We start from the raw sequence: 20,341 nt of genomic DNA, 5'->3' as shown, positions 1-20,341 counted from the left end.
CTCCAGCAGCTGAAGGAATGACAGATGCTGTGGAACATATGGTTCAGACAGCTGAATTATCTCATTTGTTGAAAGAAGCAAAACAACTCCAAGGCACTCTAAATCAGGCCCTTTGTGCCTGGGGCTTTTTTAATCTACTAGAATGTAATTCTTTACATTGTGAAACCATGTTTAATACTTTAGTTTTAAATTTAATAGGAATTTTGCTTTTAAATTATTAATACAGGCAGCAGAAAGGGATCAGTATAGTGTTTTGTGATTACGATGTGCTAAAACTAAAAACCTACATAATAGTATGACAAACGAGGTATCGCAAGTCCTAACTTTGAATAAAAAAGAAACCAGTATCCTTTTTACAGGGCATACAGAAAATTTATGAGCAGTAGCATGAATACTTTTTCCGTTTTATTAAAACAGAGTTTAACACCAGATAATTCTTGATGCACTACAGAGAAAATCAGATGCTTGTCAAAAATAAGTATTTTAGTTTAGATTGGTTTTAATTATTTAAATAAGAGAAAAGTACCTATTAAGTCTTAGCAGACTGGGATCTGTGCTTCCATCTAGGTTGCACTCATCTGAGCCTAACTGTCAACAAAGCAAATGGCAAGCACTGATACTATGGCATTACTTCTTGGGTCCTAAAGTATATTTCAAAGCAGAACAGGAGCCAGACCCTTTAGAAAGCAAGAGAATCCAGCCTAGTTTGGATTGAGTGACTGGATTGTGGAGCTTGCACTGAGTTTGGCATATGAGTAGCCAGACAGGGCCTCCTTCAAAGTGTGTAGGAGCTTTAGAGACTGACAGCATAAGCTTCAGTTTTTCATTCTGTTTCATTGTCTACGCATTTTTCTCTGAACAAAGGGAGTGCTTTACTCATCAGATTCCGTGAAAGTCAGTACTATTTATTCATTTATTACTTGGTTATCATTTTTACATTGGAATCCTTTAAGTTTCACAGGTGTGAGAAAAACAATCACTATCAGTTTAATCATCATGACTTACTGTGTAGAACCAAAATTTGACAATAGGTGCATTATAGAATTCATAGATCTTTGTTCCAATTGGAAGGCTCTTTTGTTTTTTATTTCCATTCTCTTCATCTCCTTTTCGGGAGCCTGTATCCACATTTGCATCCTGGAAGACCAAAGTTGTCAGTTTTCATCAATATACAATAGTAAAAATAGTGTCTTTTCCTCAACTACAGCCCCAGCCAACTGTTAACTACATGATGCTTCCTGTGAGCAACAGACCTCTTTTTTAAAAATACAAAAATACAAATTCTGTAAATCTGTGCAACTACACAGATAATTTACATGCCCTGAGAATCCAGCCTATATACTCCCAAAACTCTTCACTGATTTTTATCCCACAGAGGCAGCTGAGATTTTAACCTGAGTGACCTATAGCATCACCAGAGAAGTTAGAAAATTGAGCACTCTTGAGATATTAGAACTTCCTAATAATCTCCATTACTGACCACATTTTCTTCCTCCTTTTCTCTGCTTTCCTCATTTTCTCTTGATGTCTGGTAAGAATAATCATCGTAACTCCGAAACTCTAGGAAAAGGATGGTGGGAGGGAAGAGAATCCCCATTATAACCTGTACAACAAGAAAGAATTCAACTCAGATGGTAATATTTGTTTACATTAATAGATTTCATAACAAGGCAAATCCCATAAACAATATTTTCTTTTGTATAGTACTCGAGATACTCTGCTATCCTCAAACCTACAAAAATGAATAAGTAGTACTTATGAAGCATTGGCAATAAGGTCTTGTATGGAAAGATGGCACCCTGGAAGACTTCCCATCTCCACGAATACACTGCACGTAAGAAACTGTGCTCCAGAATTAGAGTTGTGCAGAGAAATTCCATGGAATGGACACAGTGGCGGTTGGAAGAGGGCTTCAGGTTTGTTAGTGGAGTTTATAGTTACATTAGTCACCTACTGTAATTAGTTTTAATAGTTAAAAAACTTGTGAAAGGTAAAAGAAGCTTTGCAGATAGCACTGGGAGAGTTCTTTTACTACATGAGATTGCTGAGATACAGAAACACAAGGATGAGTTGCCAAAGTACAGAAAAGGAGCAAAGAAAAGAATGCAGGTAATGAAACTAGAACATTAGCAGGTTGATTAATCTTTTGGAGAAAAGAAAGGAAATCAATAAACAGATTTAGAAAGCACCATGATGCAATCTGAAAAGCAGGACACTTGCCTGAAGATTTTAAATAGGTTTAAGAGGGAGATATGGGAAAGTGGAAATAAATTGAGAATGACAGAGAGTGTGCAATGTGTATGTCAGCAAACTTGGGAGTATGACCTGGGAAGACAGGCATGGCACTTTGTCAGTAATGGGGGATTTAAGGAAATAAGGAGGTGAGACTGAAGGTGGCACCATCACGATGGGCCTCTGTACAGGTGACAGCAACTGCATAATATAATGAAGAAAGGATTATATTCACACGAAAACACACCCGACAATTGAGAAATATAAAAATCAGTAAGAGAGACCGTGTCATCAAATCACAGAAGAGGGAAATAAAAATCACATAGTTTCACGCAGTGCAATTGCACATATTTCACTCTTTTCAACACTGAGTCTTGACTCTGTGTCTTCTGGTACAATATTAAGCAATGTAAGAAGCATGTGTCTGATTCATTTGCTCTCTATTCGCATTGTGCGGACCCCTAATGGAGGTCTTTTTGCTTGTATCCAACTAATTTTTAATCAAAGGTGTATGTTTTCAATGAACAGATCTCATCATTCATTGAAAGCCACAACTTCTCTCTCAGATTCCAATCATGCTAAGCCTTTTATGGATTTATATTTTCTTTTGTCATGGGTTAATGTTCCTTAGATATCCTGAATTTGGAAACAAAAAAAATTAGCTTTAAAACAGGTATGTTCTTAAAACATCTGTAATTAGTAAGCCAATTTGTTCTACGCATACACTATGTATAATGTAGTGTTACATGCAACAAACTATATCTTTCAAAACAACTGCAGAACAGAAATACCTTAAGGCCTGGGTTTTTCCGCATGCGTAGTCGCCCCATCCACATATCTGTTAAGAGCATCTGGCTGCATGTGTGAGCAATGAAGTCCCTGTGTTTAGCTGCCACAGCCAATTTCAGGCAGGTAGAATTACTCCAGTTTTTCAGTTCGTAGGTCAGTAGTTTCATGGCAATCTGCTCATCATGTTTATAGGACTGATCCAAGAGTTCAACAGCCAGCTGGCCAAAATCTCTGGAAAATGCAAGATAAGTCTAGTGAAGTTTGATTTAGAAATCAGTGTTTGCTTGCATTTGGTGGTTTAATTCCATTCACAGGGGGTCATGTTTTTCCACACACATGTACAATGACAAGAACAACTCAGTCTCAAGTTTGATTTGGGACAGTCTACAAAAGTTCCAAACACATATTTAGTGACTAGAGAGAATTAGCTTAGACCAATAACGTCTTAAGGCCAGTTTAGATACGTCACGAGATACTCCTTAATTTATGTGAGTAAATCCTGAAAATAACTTTGTGAAATAAAACTAGCTAGTTTTACAGAGAGAGAAGCTGAAGAAACAATGCGTTCTGTCAGAAAAAATGCAAGCCTTCTTGCTACTGTTGCCTTCAGATTCTGAGACCACATTTTGGCTTGTTGACTGTTGATAAATCGGCTCCAAATGGCATTCTGTGAACCTACATTCTAGAAATCAATTGTACTTTACTAAAAGTAAAGCTTCTCAGCAGGTCAGACAACCCCCTATATCAAGTAGACATAAAGTCTGCTCTGCGTCTACTAACTTTGAGTTGTTGTCCAGATCCTGAGAGATGTCATCCACCAGCTCACTCTCAGAAGATTCATGGGCCATAGACTTGTACAGTTTACAGGCCACAAGTGCCTTGGCCATGGTTTCCTCCCCTCGCTGCCAAAGGAAGAGTGCCATCTTTTGCCGTTTCATCAGCACGGCCCATACCATCAGTTCATGAAAGGGATACTGAAAGCGGCTGACTTCTGGGTCATCCACATCAATATCGATCTCTTCCTCCTTTTTCTTCTTCTTCTTCTTCTTCCCTTTGGTGGGAGGCTCATCATCCTCGGAAGAAAAGAAGAAAAAATGTTCCCATCTATTTTTAACAGCTTACCTGACAATGGCACTATTCACAGAACAAGTACTGAGCGGACATATTAATAGTTAAAGTTCTCATTTGTTTTTGCTGTTTGCTACAATGAATGCCAATAGCAATAAAACTATGAAAAACGTGACAGAGCATGCACTGGGCTAGCACACACAGCTTAATATTTTAGTCAGAGAACCATTTCTTGCATACTTAATTACAAGTCACCCATCTTGGCTAAGTACAGTAGAACCCTATTGTACTGAAGGCATCACTTTATACTGCACTGTAAGTAGATCTCTACCGCATGTGTAATTGCACAAGTTGATTTGCAATCAATTAAGATTTAATGAATTCCTCTGCAGTGTCAATGGAGCTTTAACAAACCTGAATTCACTAGGAATAGGTTTCACCATAATTTCTGATCTGGTATGTCTGCATCTATTCCTGAAGAACAGTGCTGCATATCTTACAGGTATCAAAGCAGTTTTCAGATTGACATGCAGGTGGAGAGAGTGGTAACATGCAAATGGAAAAGACAGGCAGATAGCATCCTTAAGAACAGCAAGATACTAAAGGGAGTCTTCACCTTTGAATAAGCAATCTCCTCTTATGTATGCAGTGCAAACGGAAGGTATAAGTATCCCATTTCTTAAAGGGATAGGGAGGATAGGCCATTACTACAGGAACCAACATGGAAGTAACTGAAGGGAAGTACTGACAATGAAGCAGGATCCTGAAGGGAGAAAAGCCATGATTGGGAAAATTAGGGTTTAAATAATGTAGGAAGAACATTGCATATATAGGTGTAGACAGAGCTCATCATCATTGTAGACCTTGATTCCAATCTCAGAAGTGGATTGCAAGTAAAAGCAATTACCATTCTACAAAATTCGTTCCTGTTCAAGCAAGCTCAGCATAATGCACTATTTTTTGACAAAATATGAACTTAAATCCAAATTCAGGGTTCAGCCTCACATCCCAGGTTTCCAAAGACAACTCTTCAGCTCAACAATTAAGTACGCATTTCTCTACCAGCAGTTTTAAGAACTGCAAGTGGTGACCTCTGTCTCTTATGGAAAATTCAGGGGTCACTAATTGCATGCACATGAAGAAAGTGTTGAGCATCTCTGAAGCACAGGACATAAAATCTCAAATGGAGGACCAAAAATTATGTCCTTCCCACACTAGGAAAATCAAATCAAAACAAAACCCTGGGTAAGAAAGACAAAGTGCTAAGGAGTCTAAACTTCCTGGTTTAGAGCTGCTAACATTGGAAATGAAAAAAACCCAAACACTTGGAGTCGCATCAGTTTACTGACTATTTCAGCAAAAGAAACGTTCATTTTTCTTTTCACCTTCTCTTTCTCTTGGAAGAAGGGAGTGGGCTACACCCACTGTGAAGTGGAGAGAACACTTCAGTTTGTGCCACATAAAACATTTCTCACCAAAAGAAACAGGAAAATCAAAATGTGTTTTTGGAGAAGCATTAAGCAACCTATGTGTGATCAACGCTGATCAAAAAGGGTCAAACCTCTGAGGGGCTGAGCTTTTGGCCTTGAGCCATTAGAAAACAGGAAGCTGATCAGAGAGATTAAACATAACCTGGACTTTCTCTGTAGAGCAGAAAGCTGCTTATCTGCTTGGGGAAATAGAGGCTTTTGTGTGTGGGTATAGTTCACCTCAAATGTAACACAAGCAACATGTACATATACTGTGTTCAAATACTATCACAGCATTAATAAAAGCATACTTCATAAAGAAATGTACCTAGCCTCTTTGTGTAAATGCTGTCCTGGTCTATATTAATACTTTTTTCCAAAACAAAAGCAACTACCTCCAAAACAGAGTGAGTTTTTAGGCATCATCCCAGACCTGATTATTGTCAGTTCCAAATTTCTGTGGACACACAAGTAATTGAGGCAGGGGTTGGACCCAAAATTCTGGATCAGCTTCATCATTTACAAAGCATGGTGCCATCACAGTAGCAAGGATGTTTTATAGTGGAGAACAGCATCTACCATGTCAGACCACTTTGTTTTTTCACTCCAGTTAAATGTTTTCTCTATGATAAAACCTCATTTGCGCATAAATTGTTACTTCATGGTTAAAGGGGATTGGTAGCACTGCTGGATCACATTCTCTTTTCCATATCATCGATGCTCACATCTGAATGATTAAATCTACAATATGTTCCAACCTGGAGTATGTTATTACACAATAGTGCTAAAAACTGCCTGAAGACTATCGAGCAAAGCTTTAAGCAGCTCTCAAGACCCTACCCATAAAAACCAAAAAGTCAGAAGTATTTCATAGGCTGTTGGCAAAGTCGAAGATCCTGTCTAGTTGAAATTTACTTTAAGCCACAGTAACAGTGAAAAAGCTAAGAGCAAGACCAGAACTGTACCAAGAAATGCTCTGATAAAAACAGTATTTTACAATAAATCCAACTTACCTCCATCCCTAGTAGTTTAAGAGCTTTTGGCTGAATATTAAAAATAGAAAAGAAAATCAGTTAGATGGGAGGGAAAACTCAAAGACCAAACAATACCAAGGAAAAACTCATTTTCATTTACAAATGTACAGTATTTATTATTAAACTTACTATTCTAAATAATTGTACCAATAATGGTACAGTTAATTAATCTCCCTCTTAATTTTATTTGCAGGAAGGCAATGGGTTAGAAAGTATTTTCCATCCTGCACTCAAGTGAAATATTTTGATTCAGATGGAAGAGTTAAATGAATCATTCAATAACATACTTCTTTGAGAATTAAAATCACCACATGGACACAAAGCTCAAAAAAACCCCTACTTCTAAGCACACACAGGGTAAAGATACCCATAGGAAATAGTAAGAAATATAGTAGATCTTCAAACCTCTCACAATTTGCTATTAAAAAAATCCCTCTGTTCTATTGTGAAATCTCTGTTTTACATTTTATGTAAAAGGTTTATTTGTTTGTTCCATCAGATAGTACTACACTATATATGTACTATATATTGGCTAGAGAATACTTGGGCTTTGAGTGACCTTCTGACCGTTTGTGGGGCTAGTTTGCTAGTGTGCTTCCTAGTGTGGGGCTTTCTGTAATTAGGCTAGGCAGATTCACTTGACCTTCAAAGCTGAACCAAACAAATAAATAAGCTAATGAAGAAAATAATTCTATTTGCTTAGAACAGACTTTTTAACAAAGCAAGGGTCATGCTTGATATTCTCAGCATTGATACATAACTATCATAGAATCATAGAATGGTTTGGGTTGGAAGGGACCTTAAAGATCATCTAGTCCCAACCTCCCTGCCATGGGCAGGGACACCTTCCACTAGGTGGACCAGGCTGCTCAAAGCTCCATCCAACCTGGCCTTGAACACTTCCAGGGAGGGGGCATCCACAGCCTCTCTGGACAACCTGTTCCAGGGCCTCACCACCCTCACAGTGAAGAACTTCTTCCTTACATCTAATCTAAATCGACCCTCTTTCAGTTTAAAGCCATTACGCCTTCTCCTATCACTACATGCCCTTGTAAAAAGTCCCTCTCCACCTTTCTTGTAGGCCCCCTTTAGGTACTGGAAGGCTGCTAGAAGGTCTCCCCGGAGCCTTCGCTTCTCCAGGCTGAACAACCCCAACTCTCTCAGCCTGTCTTCACAGGAGAGGTGCTCCAGCCCTCTGATCATCTTCGTGGCCCTCCTCTGGACTCGATCCAACAGGTCCATGTCCTTCTTATGTTGGGGGCCCCAGAGCTGAACACAGTACTCCAGCTGGGGCCTCACGAGAGCGGAGGAGAGGGACAGAATCACCTCCCTCCACCTGCTGGCCATGCTTCTTTTGATGCAGCCCAGGATACGGTTGGCTTTCTGGGCTGCGAGTGCACATTGCTGGGTCATGTTGAGCTTCTCATCAACCAACACCCCCAAGTCCTTCTCCACAGGGCTGCTCTCAATCCACTGATCGCCCAGCCTGTATTTGTGCTTGGGATTGCCCCGACCCAAGCGCAGGACCTTGCACTTGGCTTTGTTGAACTTCATGAGGTTTGCACAGGCCCGCCTCTCGAGCCTGACAAGGTCCCTCTGGATGGCAGCCCTTCCCTCCAGCCTGTCGACGGCACCGCACAGCTTGGTGTCGTCGGCAAGCTTGCTGAGGGTGCACTCGATCCCACTGTCCATGTCGCTGACAAAGATGTTAAACAGCGCCGGACCCAATACCGACCCCTGAGGAACGCCACTCGTCACTGCTCTCCATTCGGGACATCGAGCCATTGATCGCAACCCTTTGAGGGCAACCATCCAGCCAATTCCTTATCCACCGAGTGGTCCATCCGTCAAATCCATGTCTCTCCAATTTAGAGACAAGGATGTCATGCGGGACAGTGTCAAATGCTTTGGACAAGTCCAGGTAGATGACGTCAGTTGCTCTTCCCTTATCCACCAACACTGTAACCCCGTCGCAGGTGGCCACCAAATTTGTCAGGCACGATTTGCCCTTAGTGAAGCCATGTTGGCTGTCATCAATCACCTCCTTATTTTCCATGTGCCTTGGTATAGTTTCCAGGAGGATCCGCTCCATGATCTTGCCAGGCACAGAGGTGAGACTGACTGGCCTGTAGTTCCTCGGGTCTTCCTTTTTTCCCTTCTTAAAAATGGGGGTTAAGTTTCCCCTTTTCCAGTCAGTGCGAACTTCCCCAGACTGCCACAACTTCTCAAATATGACGGACAGTGGCTTAGCCAATTCATCTGCCAGTTCCCTCAGGACCCACAGATGCATCTCATAAGGTCCCATGGACTTGTGCACCTTCAGGTTCCTTAGATGGTCTTGAACCTGATCTTCTCCTACGGTGGGTGGTTCTTCATTCTCCCAGTCCCTGCCTTTGCCTTCTGCGACTTGGGCGGTGTGGCTGGAGCACTTGCTGGTGAAAACTGAGGCAAAAAAGTCCTTGAATACCTCAGCCTTCTCCATATCCTGGGTAACCAGGTCTCCTGTTTCCTTCCAGAGAGGGCCCACCTTTTCCCTAGTCTTCCTTTTATCACCGATGTACCTATAGAAGCTTTTCTTGTTGCCCTTGATGTCCTTGGCCAGATCTAATTCTATCAGGGCTTTAGCTTTCCTAACCTGATCCCTGGCTGCTCAGACAATTTCTCCGTATTCCTCCCAGGCTACCTGTCCTTGCTTCCACCCTCTGTAGGCTTCCTTTTTGTGTGTGAGTTTGTCCAGGAGCTCCTTGTTCATCCATGCAGGCCTCCTGGTGTTTTTGCCTGACTTCCTCTTTGTTGGAATGCATCGCTCCTGAGCTTGGAAGAGGCGATCGTTGAATATTAACTGGTTTTCTTGGGCCTCACTTCCCTCCAGGGCTGTATCCCATGGTACTCTACCAAGAAGATCCCTGAAGAGGCCCAGGTCTGCTCTCCTGAAGCCCAGGGTAGTGAGCATGCTGTGCGCCCTCCTTGCTGCCGTAAGGATCTTGAACTCCACCATTTCATGGTCACTGAAGCCAAGGCTGCCCTTGAGCTTCACATTCCCCACCACCTCCTCCTTGTTGGTGAGAACAAGGTCCAGCATAGCACCTCTCCTTGTTGGCTCCTCTATCACTTGGAGAAGGAAGTTATCATCAATGCATTCCAGGAACCTCCTGGATTGCTTGTGCCCTGCTGTGTTGTCCCTCCAACAGATATTGAGGTGGCTGAAGTCCCCCATGAGGACCAGGGCTTGTGAACATGAGGCTGCTCCTATCTGTCTATAGAGGGCCTCATCTGCTCGGTCTTCCTGGTCGGGTAGCCTGTAGCAGACCCCCACTATAATGTCGCCTGTCCCTGCCCTCCCTTTAATCCCGACCCACAAGCTCTCGGTCATCTCCTCATCCATCCCCAGGCAGAGCTCCATGCACTCCAGCTGGTCACTGACATAGAGGGCGACACCCCCTCCTCATCTCCCCTGCCTGTCCTTCCTACAGAGCCTGTATCCTTCCATTCCAACACTCCAGTCATAGGAGCCATCCCACCACGTCTCTGTGATGCCAGTAAGATCACAGCCCAGCAGGCGCGCACACGACTCTTAACTCCTCTTGTTTATTCCCCATGCTACGTGCGTTTGCACACAGGCATTTAAGTTGGGCCCCGATGAAGCTGACTTACTGGCTGGAGTGGCTGGAATTCCTTTGTGCTGCTCTTCAGGTGCTCTCCTGCAGACCTGTGATCCCTCTCCAGGCTCTGGGCATCTATTGCTGGCACTGGCACCAAAGTGGGAGGAGTGGGATGGACTGACTATGAAATGCTTTACTGAGATTGCAGTGGCTTCCGTAGGATAAGATTAATGCTCAGAGCAGTTCTTTACAGGACTTACTGTAACAGGTTCATAGCTCTTCTGTATTCAGACTAAACTCTCTGCCTTATCCAAGTTAAGGCTATTGTTGGTTATAATTACTTGATCAATAGGCCTGGCTTGACTAATACAGTTTACAGTTATAAGAGAACTACAGTTTCAAGTACGAATAAGTAAATATGCAAACACCACAGTTAGAAATGCTTGGATTGTACACTACTGAAATAGGAGGAAATTCACCTCCAGATCAATGTCTTTACCACCTTTCAGGTTCTCCCATCCTTTAACATAGATGTTTTACAAGTTCCTTACATAACTTCACTACCATAGTTTCAACTTCGGTCTTGCAGCATTTCTTTAGAATTTAACATGTAGTGTTTCACAAAGACAAAGGAACAGAGTATTACTTATTTTTTACCATCAGCACGATGGCCACATCCAGAATGAACTCATTCTTACCCTCTTTGGTCCAAATAAATTATTATAAAGAGTCCGAAAACTTTTTCGAGTATAGTTGCAGCGATAAGCTCCACCCATGAGATATTCAAGTACAAGACCAATATCTATTAGGCTGATATGATAATCCGGAGGAAGATTTCCCTACCAAAAAATAAAAAAAAAAACAAAACCAAAATAAGGACTTAGGATAAGAAAACATTACATACATCAAATTGCCTGGCTAGACATATCATGCCATGTTCAAATTGGCACACAGGTATTATTTACAGCCACTGGTTTCAGTCTCTGAATGTTTGTACGAAATTAATGATAACTGATTCACACAATGAAAATTTTTTTGGGCCAGATTTTTTTTGTTTTGTTGTTGGCAGTATTTATAGTTGAGGACACATTTTCATTTGATTTACTCGTACATTATGTCAGTGTCCATACAAGTCCAAGTTGTTTGCAAGAGTTTTATTGATGAAATTAAGTAACTTTGTACTGATTATCATTAATCCAGTATAAAAGCATGACTTAATGTCATGGTGAATATCAGACATACTTTACATTTTATGGAAACTTATATTTCATCATAATATTATCTACAGAGTTAAGACTACAATGCAGAGCATGATTTAGATTGATGTGCAGCCCAGAACCAAAGAAAAAGGCAGACTATAATTTCCACTGTTACACTTAAAAACTGGATAGTGGTATTGACTCTGCTAGAATCGTGAGCTGAAAACCATGCTTCATTGTTCAAGCTACATCCTACAACAATAACTGATTCTACAGCACCACTAAGCAGTTGCTATGATGAAACAACTATATCCTAAGCAAACACATCACCTCCATGTTAACCCAACCGAATCCCCGAGACTGCCGCTGAATGAGTGAGCCATGAAAATGCAATGAAAATGAGGAGAGACAGACAGAAAGCAGAATGCAGAAGAGCATTAGTAACACTCAAAAAGACAAACACTGAATGAGAAAAGTGTTAAACTATGAAGCAGATCAATATGAATTATACATTAACCCAGTACTGCATAATTCCCACATCTAAACCTCCTGGGAATAAATGGGAGTTTTCCTTGCAAAAAGGAGTACAGGCTATCCTGGTTTCAGCTGGGATAGAGTTAATTTTCTTCCTAGTAACTGGTATAGTGCTGCGTTTTGGATTTAGTGTGAGAATAACGTTGATAACACACTGATGTTTTAGTTGTCACTAAGTAGTGCTTATCTTAAGTCAAGGATATTTCAGTTTCCCATGCTCTGCCAGCAAGCAGGTGTGCAAGAAGCTGGGAGGAAGCATAGCTGGGACAGCTGACCCGAACTAGCCAAAGGGGTATTCCATACCATGGAACGTCATGCCCAGTATATAAACTGGGGGGAGTTGGCTGGGAGGTGCGGATCGCTGCTCTGGCATCGGTCAGCAGGTGGTGAGCAATTGCATTGTGCATCACTTGTCTTTTCCTGGGTGTTATTTCCTTTTTTTTGTTGTATTCTTTTTCATCACAATTATTATATTATTATTATTAGTTAGCAGTGTATTTTATTTTACTTTAGTTATTAAACTGTTCTTATCTCAACCCACGAGTTTTACTTTTTTTCCTTTCCTCCTCCTGCCCACCCCACTGGAAGAGGGGAGGGGGAAGCGGCTGCGTGGTGTTTAGTTGCTGGCTGGGGTTAAACCACAACACAGGCTATTTCATGTAGCTGAATTTTACTGAATAAAAGCTCCAAAATCTCAAAGAGAGCAAATACAACAACAAATCTTACAATGATGCTATTCATGTATAGTGAACAAATTTACATGTAATAGAAACAAATGAATAATAAATTTAGGACTTGTAGCACTGAGAAACAGGACAGATTTTCTCCCAGGTAAAAGTAGGACTGATGGGAGAAAAGTAACTTAAAAAACACACAAGGAAACAAAAAAAACGGAACAAATTCTGTGCTTGTGAGTGGGGCTTCCAGCTAACCTAGCAGGCCTTTCCTTCCACTCCTCCTTTGTAATGCTGTATTGGGAACTTCTTGTAGAGAAGAAACAGTATCAACCTAAATCTCAAATGATATATTACACTATTAGGAGCTTAACTTTCCTCTCCTTAGTTTTTAAATTACTAGCAGTGCAGTAGAGCCATACCCAATTTAGACTGACATCACTGTTTGTCACAAGAAGTAATTTAACTTTCTTTTTCTTAACAGCTACCATCTAATTTCAAATGTCTGCTTTCCCCCATGCTATGCTTGCTTTTACTGTTGACTCACATGGTTAATGTAATCATGCAAATGTAATGCTGCTGTTAGTTAAGCTTACCTTTTTCACATCTCTGACTAGCAAATGCAGTGTATTCGGTGGACCCAATCTCTGAAACAAAAATCATTCACGGTCCATTAGAGCTTCAATTCTTCAGATTTTTTGCAAACACAAATGTAATTAATTATCTGGCACTGTAAGCAGAACTTTAGGCAATGATGTGCCATCACACTCTGCAGGGGTGAAAAGAAGGAACTGGGCTACAATGACAAACACATTTCTATTAAGAGCTGTGTAATCCCTTTCTTACAATCCTTTATGTGGTGACTCAAGTCGCAGCAGTTTGTGGTATTGTCTGAACTTGTACTAGCTGCAGGAGCCATAAAGGGACTGGAGGACTAGACTGAGGTTATATGTTGTATGAATGCTGCCCTAGACTACCTGCCACTTAAATGATGGGAAGAAAAAACAGTCTAGAAATAGTTATGTTCCTGATGAATTTGCTGTGGGTTGGGTTGGGGAGAATATGAATAACAAAGCATGATGTTCTATGGTTTTGGGAAAAACATTTTGCTTTGCTTGGCCACAAGGAAAAATGATACTGACCTCTGCAATATGCTAAGATTAAAAGTGTAAGTACTGTGTAAGTACTTTGCCAAATTTACAGGCTTATTTCAATAATATTATAGTATACATACATGAAAAGTAATTGAAATTAAGAGTAAATAACCACTACTGGCTAGTATTAAATTTTTACTATCTACATTAGTTCTTTAAGTGTTCTGAACATGCATTTTAAATACATCACTATATTTACAAAACAAACTGCAATAGCTTCTGAACGTTGCTGTAGGCTTATTAATTAGGAATGTATATATGTAGGGAAACGACAGGACACTATATGTAGTAGCAATGGGTCCCTTTACCGCTATCCAACACCTATGTATTGTTTTTGGAAAAACAAGCATATCTCAGAAGGAAAAGAAAAAAAAGGACGCCCCTGTTAAATACAGTGGCAAAGATATCACAGGGCATTTTATTATTTCTGCTCACTCACGGTATTATAAAGTTCTTCCAGTCGAGGAATAGTGAGGAAGTGCTGCATGTTCACTCCATTCTCAATAAGCAATTTCACAAAGTCCACTCGATCCAGAACCAGTGCATCCAGCATAGCCTGCTCCAGGGAATTCACCTGAATGGCAGAACGGAGAATGTGAGACTACATGAGCACAGAAGAGTTGGCTGGCCAACAACCACAAACATTTTCATTGCTTAGGATATCCCCAAGTTCCGAAATATGTTGATTCACCTGTAAGTGAAAAGGAATTTAGAAAATGACATTTTACCCATGTGCAAGTCAATACAGATGGTAGAGTTTTCCAATGAGGTCTTGGGCGAGAGGAGAGCAGTGAAAGAAACCTTTAGCAATACAACTGTAGCTTTCAATCATTTTGTTTAGTATTTTTAAGTAAACCAGGCATACCATGCTTGACATGTTATGTGAAAAAGAGATTTACTTGCTCAACATGATAGGAATAAGTTAAAATTTAAGAAAAATGCACTGTATACATTTAAGAAGAGCTTGACATAATTTACCCTGATAACTCACGTATGTATCATCCACTCAAACTGCTGCCTCACAGAGAAAAGGCAACATATAATGCCGAAAGACTCAAATCATTTGGGAAGAAGCACTTCCTCTTCCTTCACCAACTTAGCTTTGCCTTTGGAAAACGTTGGTCAGGAAGCCTAATAGATCTTCTTTTAATATGGTCTAAGGGTTTAGAACCCAGTAGGAGAAGGGAAAACCCCTTGAGCAGCAATCCCCTTGACACATGAACTTTAATCCAGACAACAGAACAATCTAACCTATTGTAACTGGAAAACGAAGCACCTAGAAATGGAGATGTTTAAACTGCCCTCACTGGCTAAATAACATGTACAAGGAAGGATGAAGACGTTCACTGGTGTTCTTATCTCCTTCTGACAAGTGCAGGGAAGAAGATGCAGCAGATAAGCACTGACTTGTACTGTTGTGGTATGGCTGCATGTGGTGCACATGGGATGAGAGAGGGATTGCTGGCTCAAAGACTGAACAGCATCCCTGCAGAATCTACTGCTGATCTTGTGAGAATGCGCAAATGAGCATTCTATAGAATGAAAATGTGTATTTTCCTTCTCTCTTTGTCCCCCAGGATGAAAAAAAATGAATTCTTTAACAGTTTTAATACAAATACTTTCATCTCACCCAGTTCAAAAGTTCAAGCTTTCTTGGGTCTGTTTCTTCTTCTGGCTCTTCTTTTCCTTTTCCTCCCTTTTTCTTCCCTTTTCCTTTCCCTCTGGCTGCTTTAGTCTGAGCTGCTGGAGATTTCTTTTCCTTCTCAGGAGCTGTACCATCAGGAGCTGTAAGGCTTCCTAAAGGCTGTATTTAATAATGCATTAGAAGTATTAGAAATCTAATTGATCGTACGGTGACTGAATGAAATTTGAATACACTCCTATTGAACTCGCTCCCCAGTCACCACATTTCACATGCAGTCAACTAAAAATGATAATTTCCTTAAGTATAAGGACCTTTTTGCACAGCCACAGCTTTACACTTTTTTTAAAGCTGTTATGTCTAATGTAGTCAATAACACTGAAAGTCGAAGTAGTGAAGTAGGTAGACAGTGGAGGATTTCTCTCGCAAAATAAAATCAGTGTGAGAGGACTGGGAAGAGACACTATTCAATTTTGTGACACTTCAGTTTCTTTGCTCTCCGTGAAAGCACTAGTTGTCAAGATAAATAGCAACAAGCAGGATAAGGAGCTGGACAGAAAGAGCTTAACAAGAATGCTGCATGATGTCAAATAGCATCCGTACTGCAGAGGCAGAAAGGAGAGGAAAGAGAGCCACTAACTGGTTCATTTACATTCTGCAGACAATATTTCTGTTTATACCTCTTCAGACACATTTACTCTTTGCAACATCCTTCCCCTTTCCAACCAATCTACCCAAGACAGGCAGGCACGCATGCAAATAACTTGACACTACTCGTCTGTGATTTGGAGGCTTAACTTGCTCCAGTTAATGCTTAGGTTATATAACCTCCACGAACATGTAAACTGGATTACAACTATCCATGCTCCGCACAGAGAACTACAGAACCAAGTCTTTAACGAGGCTTGTTTTCTGTAGTTTTGTCTTAAAAAAATCCTCTCTGCCTAGCTACCATGAATCCATTTGTAAGCCTGGACAAAACTGCAACTGCCAACTTGCAGCACAGGCTAGTCTGAAAGCAATCTTTATGAATTTGAAATGACAGTGAATCGTGATTGGCAGATACTGCTTGCACAAATTGTTGCAGAGTATGAGTATGAAATAGGCCAAAGCAGTAATTGGCTTCAGTTGCTAGGTGGTACCTCTGAATCTAACTACAATAATATGGAGATTGGAACATTCTGTCCAAAGCAATGTTTCATAGTAATAATACTTCATCATCTTTAGGATGATTAAATCTTCTCTGTATAAGCATTTTAATGAACCTTGAATATTGGAAACATTACATTACTATAAGCAAAGGAATAAAACAGCATATGCAGCAACATTTGTTTAAATTTAATTATACAGGCTTCCAAATGAAATAAATCTCACCATTATGTATAGCGTGCATATGAATAGTGTTCCTTTGAGTCTCATTTTATTGCATAGTTTCAGGAAAGACAACCGATGGAAAAAAAAAAATCCTTGCACTTCATTCTTACTGCCTCTTTTAGGCTGGTCTCCTCATGACACCTTATAGTAATTCAACACCAGATGGTTCACATAGTAAAGCAAAAAGCGTCAATACAGTGAGATATCAAAGTAGCTCAAACAGAGGATTTTAGTTACACAGATGAACAAAGGCACTGCAGTGTTTCACCATTGATTACAACTAGTGCTGCATCCAACTCCAATAATTTGAGAAAGAAAATCCAATTTCAGGACCTAAAGCTTTACTGAAGATCTGCTTCTTATTTCATTTGGCACAGCTCTGCCTGCCACAGGCCTGTTTTCTGCAATGGTTTCTTCTGGTCGTCAGGATTTTGCTCCATTAATCCAAATAGAGATTTTCACAGCTGTTAATGAAGTGAGCAACACAATTCCTTCTAAGCAGCTCTGTGAATTTCCTTGCCGCATACTTTAGTAGGTAGCTGGGGACCTTGCCAACTGCTAGCACATGTCAATAACACAGACAGTCAGAAGTCTAGGCAACGCTATTACATCACACAAGTTCACTGGGGGTGACCAGGACTGCTATTGTCCAGCTGTATGTAAGGCCACAGATTGTTTCCAGTAATTTTTTTTTTTCCTTTCAAATCCCACAAGGAATCTTAAATAAGGTTATTTGTCTGCTTGTCATGAAATTGCTTTTCTTTCTTTCACAGAGTTTAAATTATTGCTAAATATTTGCAAATGGCAGGATAAGGAAATTTCAAAACAAATAGGTCATTCTTAATTAATGAGATATCCTACATCAGTTCGGCATAAACCAGAATTCAATACTGTTTCTCCTGCCAACAAAATCCAAGGTGTGACTATTCCATCACTTATTTTAAATTGTTAACAAACAATATGACTAGGAAAACTTTGTCTTACTGGCCAGTGGTGTCCAAAGACAAAGATTTGGCTGCGTGCAATGTCTACACGATTCCAGGCCAAAGCCAAGCTGAGCTGGTCTGGAGCAGATGCATTGGTACCTAAAGAGAAACACATAGTTGTTTAGTATTTCATGCATGATGAAACAAGATTGGATAACCTTCTGTAATTTACTTCTCCAAGAACTAGAAAACAACAAGCCTGACTCTGTATCATACTACCATTAGAACAATTCTACCGCAAAGCAGTGGATTCATCAAATCAATTTATAGCATCTTCCATTTAACCCCATAATCCTAATTTCAAAAGGATCAACCAGAGTCTCTCCCTTTTTTCCTTAAAGCTCCCCCACTGACTTTATATTCTGATGCTAAAGATAGACATTTAACTATTCTAAAAGACTCCTCTCGGCTCCTCTGGCTGATGCTGTAGATATGAGTATAGTAATTCCTTTCTTCATTGCTTAGCTTTGGGGACTCCAGTGATCCCATATTGAGTCCATATCAACTACTATATACCTGCAGACAGAAAACAACTGTTTCAGTAAACATAACAAACTCCAAATAAATACGGAACTGATCCTAAATTTTGCCCTAACGCTTAAAGAGCACAATTTGAGATCTGGAAAAATCCAAATAGTCTTTTAATCTTCCCACCTTTTTTCCTAACTTTAATAATATATGCTAGAACTGCAATAAAATGCATTGAAATATCAGTAGTATAGTTCTTGCAGCATTCCCATCCCAGGCTTTCAGGTGAGGAAAGCCACACAAACCTTTCAATCCAGATTTTATGCTTCAAGCTAATCTGAACCTTAAGCCAACCATGTTCGGGTTACTTGTTAGAATCCAAGCGAATAAATTGAACACTTAAACATCAAGAGTGAAGCTCAGACAGTGTATAGGGCTGTCTTCTTGGGATCAATTTGTGCATCCTTCCTAATTGCCTTCCAAACCCACCTTTGAGGAGAGCAGTTAAGATAGACATCTCAATGTCCTGTTGCCCTTCAGATCCCATGCGGAACACAGTAATCTAAAGGATAGCATAAAACCAAACCCAGAAAATTACAACACATGACAGAGAGAGACTAAACATGTAGACAGAAAAAAGAGCAGAATGGTGAAGCTTTATTATTTTCTAAGAGTTGAGATTTTTCAAAAAGTACAGTTTCACTAAATTTTTCTTTGAAATTTAATTTTCACAAAAGCGTTTAATTAAATTCTTTCAATAAAGTTATCCTAAAATATCCCTGCATTGGTAAACGTGACAAACTTGATTAAATTCTTCACCAAACCCGTGAATTTTGAAAAGTGGTGACAAAACTGCCATGCCAAACTGATTGTTTTCTGACGGTTCTATTACTTTCCAGTAGTAATGGAAATGCCAGCTTGGAAATGGAAATGCTACTTACCTGTGATAACTATCATAGCATTAATTTTATTGATGATAACACTCAAATATTTTTTAGTTGCAGGATATGCTACATAATGACAAGCAAAAAAGCAGAATCAACTAATGAAGAAAAGCAATTATTTCTAGTCACATTTACTTAGTTGAGTCCATTAGAATTCACTGATTTTAAAAACAGTAATTCATATAAAGCTTAGCCATTGAACTACATATTAAAAGATTAATAATTCAAAAGCAGAATAACCTAATATTCTATGTTAATTAAGCTAATACTGAATGCAGACAAAAAAAAAAAATTTCATCATTTTCCAAAAGCAACTCTTCACAGCAGATGCTAGCATTAAGTACTGGGAATAGCAATTTTCTCAACAGTTAGAATAGATTTTGTGTATGAACGCAAAGATACATGACATTAGAAGAGAGAAGAACTAAAGGAAGAATTTTATTAATTAACAAGAAAGCAGACAAAATTATCAACAAATGCAAACCATAAGCCTGCTTAGGCTGCACAGTCAGTGTCTGAATTTTGCTGAGTAAATCAGGCCTGCTCTGATGCGCATTTTAAATTCGAAGCAGTTTGACTAAGACAGCTGTGGGCTCTCTTTTCTCAATCAATTCTTCTAGGAAGGCTGACTCTCATAGTCATGCTTATTACCAACTTGACTTCTGATGAAGGCGTATATATGGAACTAATCTTGGCACCATACAAATGTAAATATAACAACAGTACATTTACATTACCCAGACAATCTAAAGACTTCACATTTGGAGCCCTTAAGTAAGATTTTAGATAATCAACTGGGCATGCTAGTAATACTTCTGAACACCTAACAAAAAAGCATGGATGGGTGTCTATTTGATTGCAGTACAGAGCTGCATTACTACAACACACAGCATTTGTCATATTCTGTTCCAAGTGGCATTTGCAGCTGGATTAATCCTTAGACAATTTAGTTCTGGCAAAGGGATTTAAATGTATGTTGCTGAAAATCATTCAAAATTGCATAATCTGGCTTTTATGAACCCAAGAACTAAGTAGTATCAAAATCTGATCAAAAGTCAAGGAACAGAGATAAAACTAAAATGGACCACCTCTTCTTGCAGAAATCCCTCCTACACTACAGGGAATTCAGCATCAACGTAATGAACCTTGGAGAGAAAAGCATTGGAGAGAAT

The 20,341-nt window shown here is 39.8% G+C and overlaps 1 protein-coding gene across 1 annotated transcript in view; it reads right to left on the bottom strand.

Moving 5' to 3' along the window:
* The window catches only part of TRPM1 (transient receptor potential cation channel subfamily M member 1), a 91,365-nt gene that overhangs the window by 15,565 nt on the left and 55,459 nt on the right, over positions 1-20,341 (bottom strand). Inside the window, exons 9-20 of the mRNA XM_050903494.1 lie at positions 18,715-18,787; positions 17,756-17,856; positions 15,386-15,559; positions 14,195-14,329; positions 13,198-13,248; positions 11,724-11,759; positions 10,893-11,033; positions 6,572-6,601; positions 3,802-4,094; positions 3,024-3,252; positions 1,481-1,603; positions 1,006-1,137 (exon numbers count right to left, since the gene is read on the bottom strand). Coding sequence (XP_050759451.1) covers positions 1,006-1,137; positions 1,481-1,603; positions 3,024-3,252; positions 3,802-4,094; positions 6,572-6,601; positions 10,893-11,033; positions 11,724-11,759; positions 13,198-13,248; positions 14,195-14,329; positions 15,386-15,559; positions 17,756-17,856; positions 18,715-18,787 — 1,518 coding nt within the window. The remainder of the gene's footprint in view (positions 1-1,005; positions 1,138-1,480; positions 1,604-3,023; positions 3,253-3,801; positions 4,095-6,571; positions 6,602-10,892; positions 11,034-11,723; positions 11,760-13,197; positions 13,249-14,194; positions 14,330-15,385; positions 15,560-17,755; positions 17,857-18,714; positions 18,788-20,341) is intronic.

This window comes from Gymnogyps californianus, chromosome 11 (assembly GCF_018139145.2).
Source record: "Gymnogyps californianus isolate 813 chromosome 11, ASM1813914v2, whole genome shotgun sequence".
In the NCBI taxonomy this organism is placed as follows: domain Eukaryota; kingdom Metazoa; phylum Chordata; class Aves; order Accipitriformes; family Cathartidae; genus Gymnogyps; species Gymnogyps californianus.
This window is presented reverse-complemented; position numbering and strand designations above follow the sequence as displayed.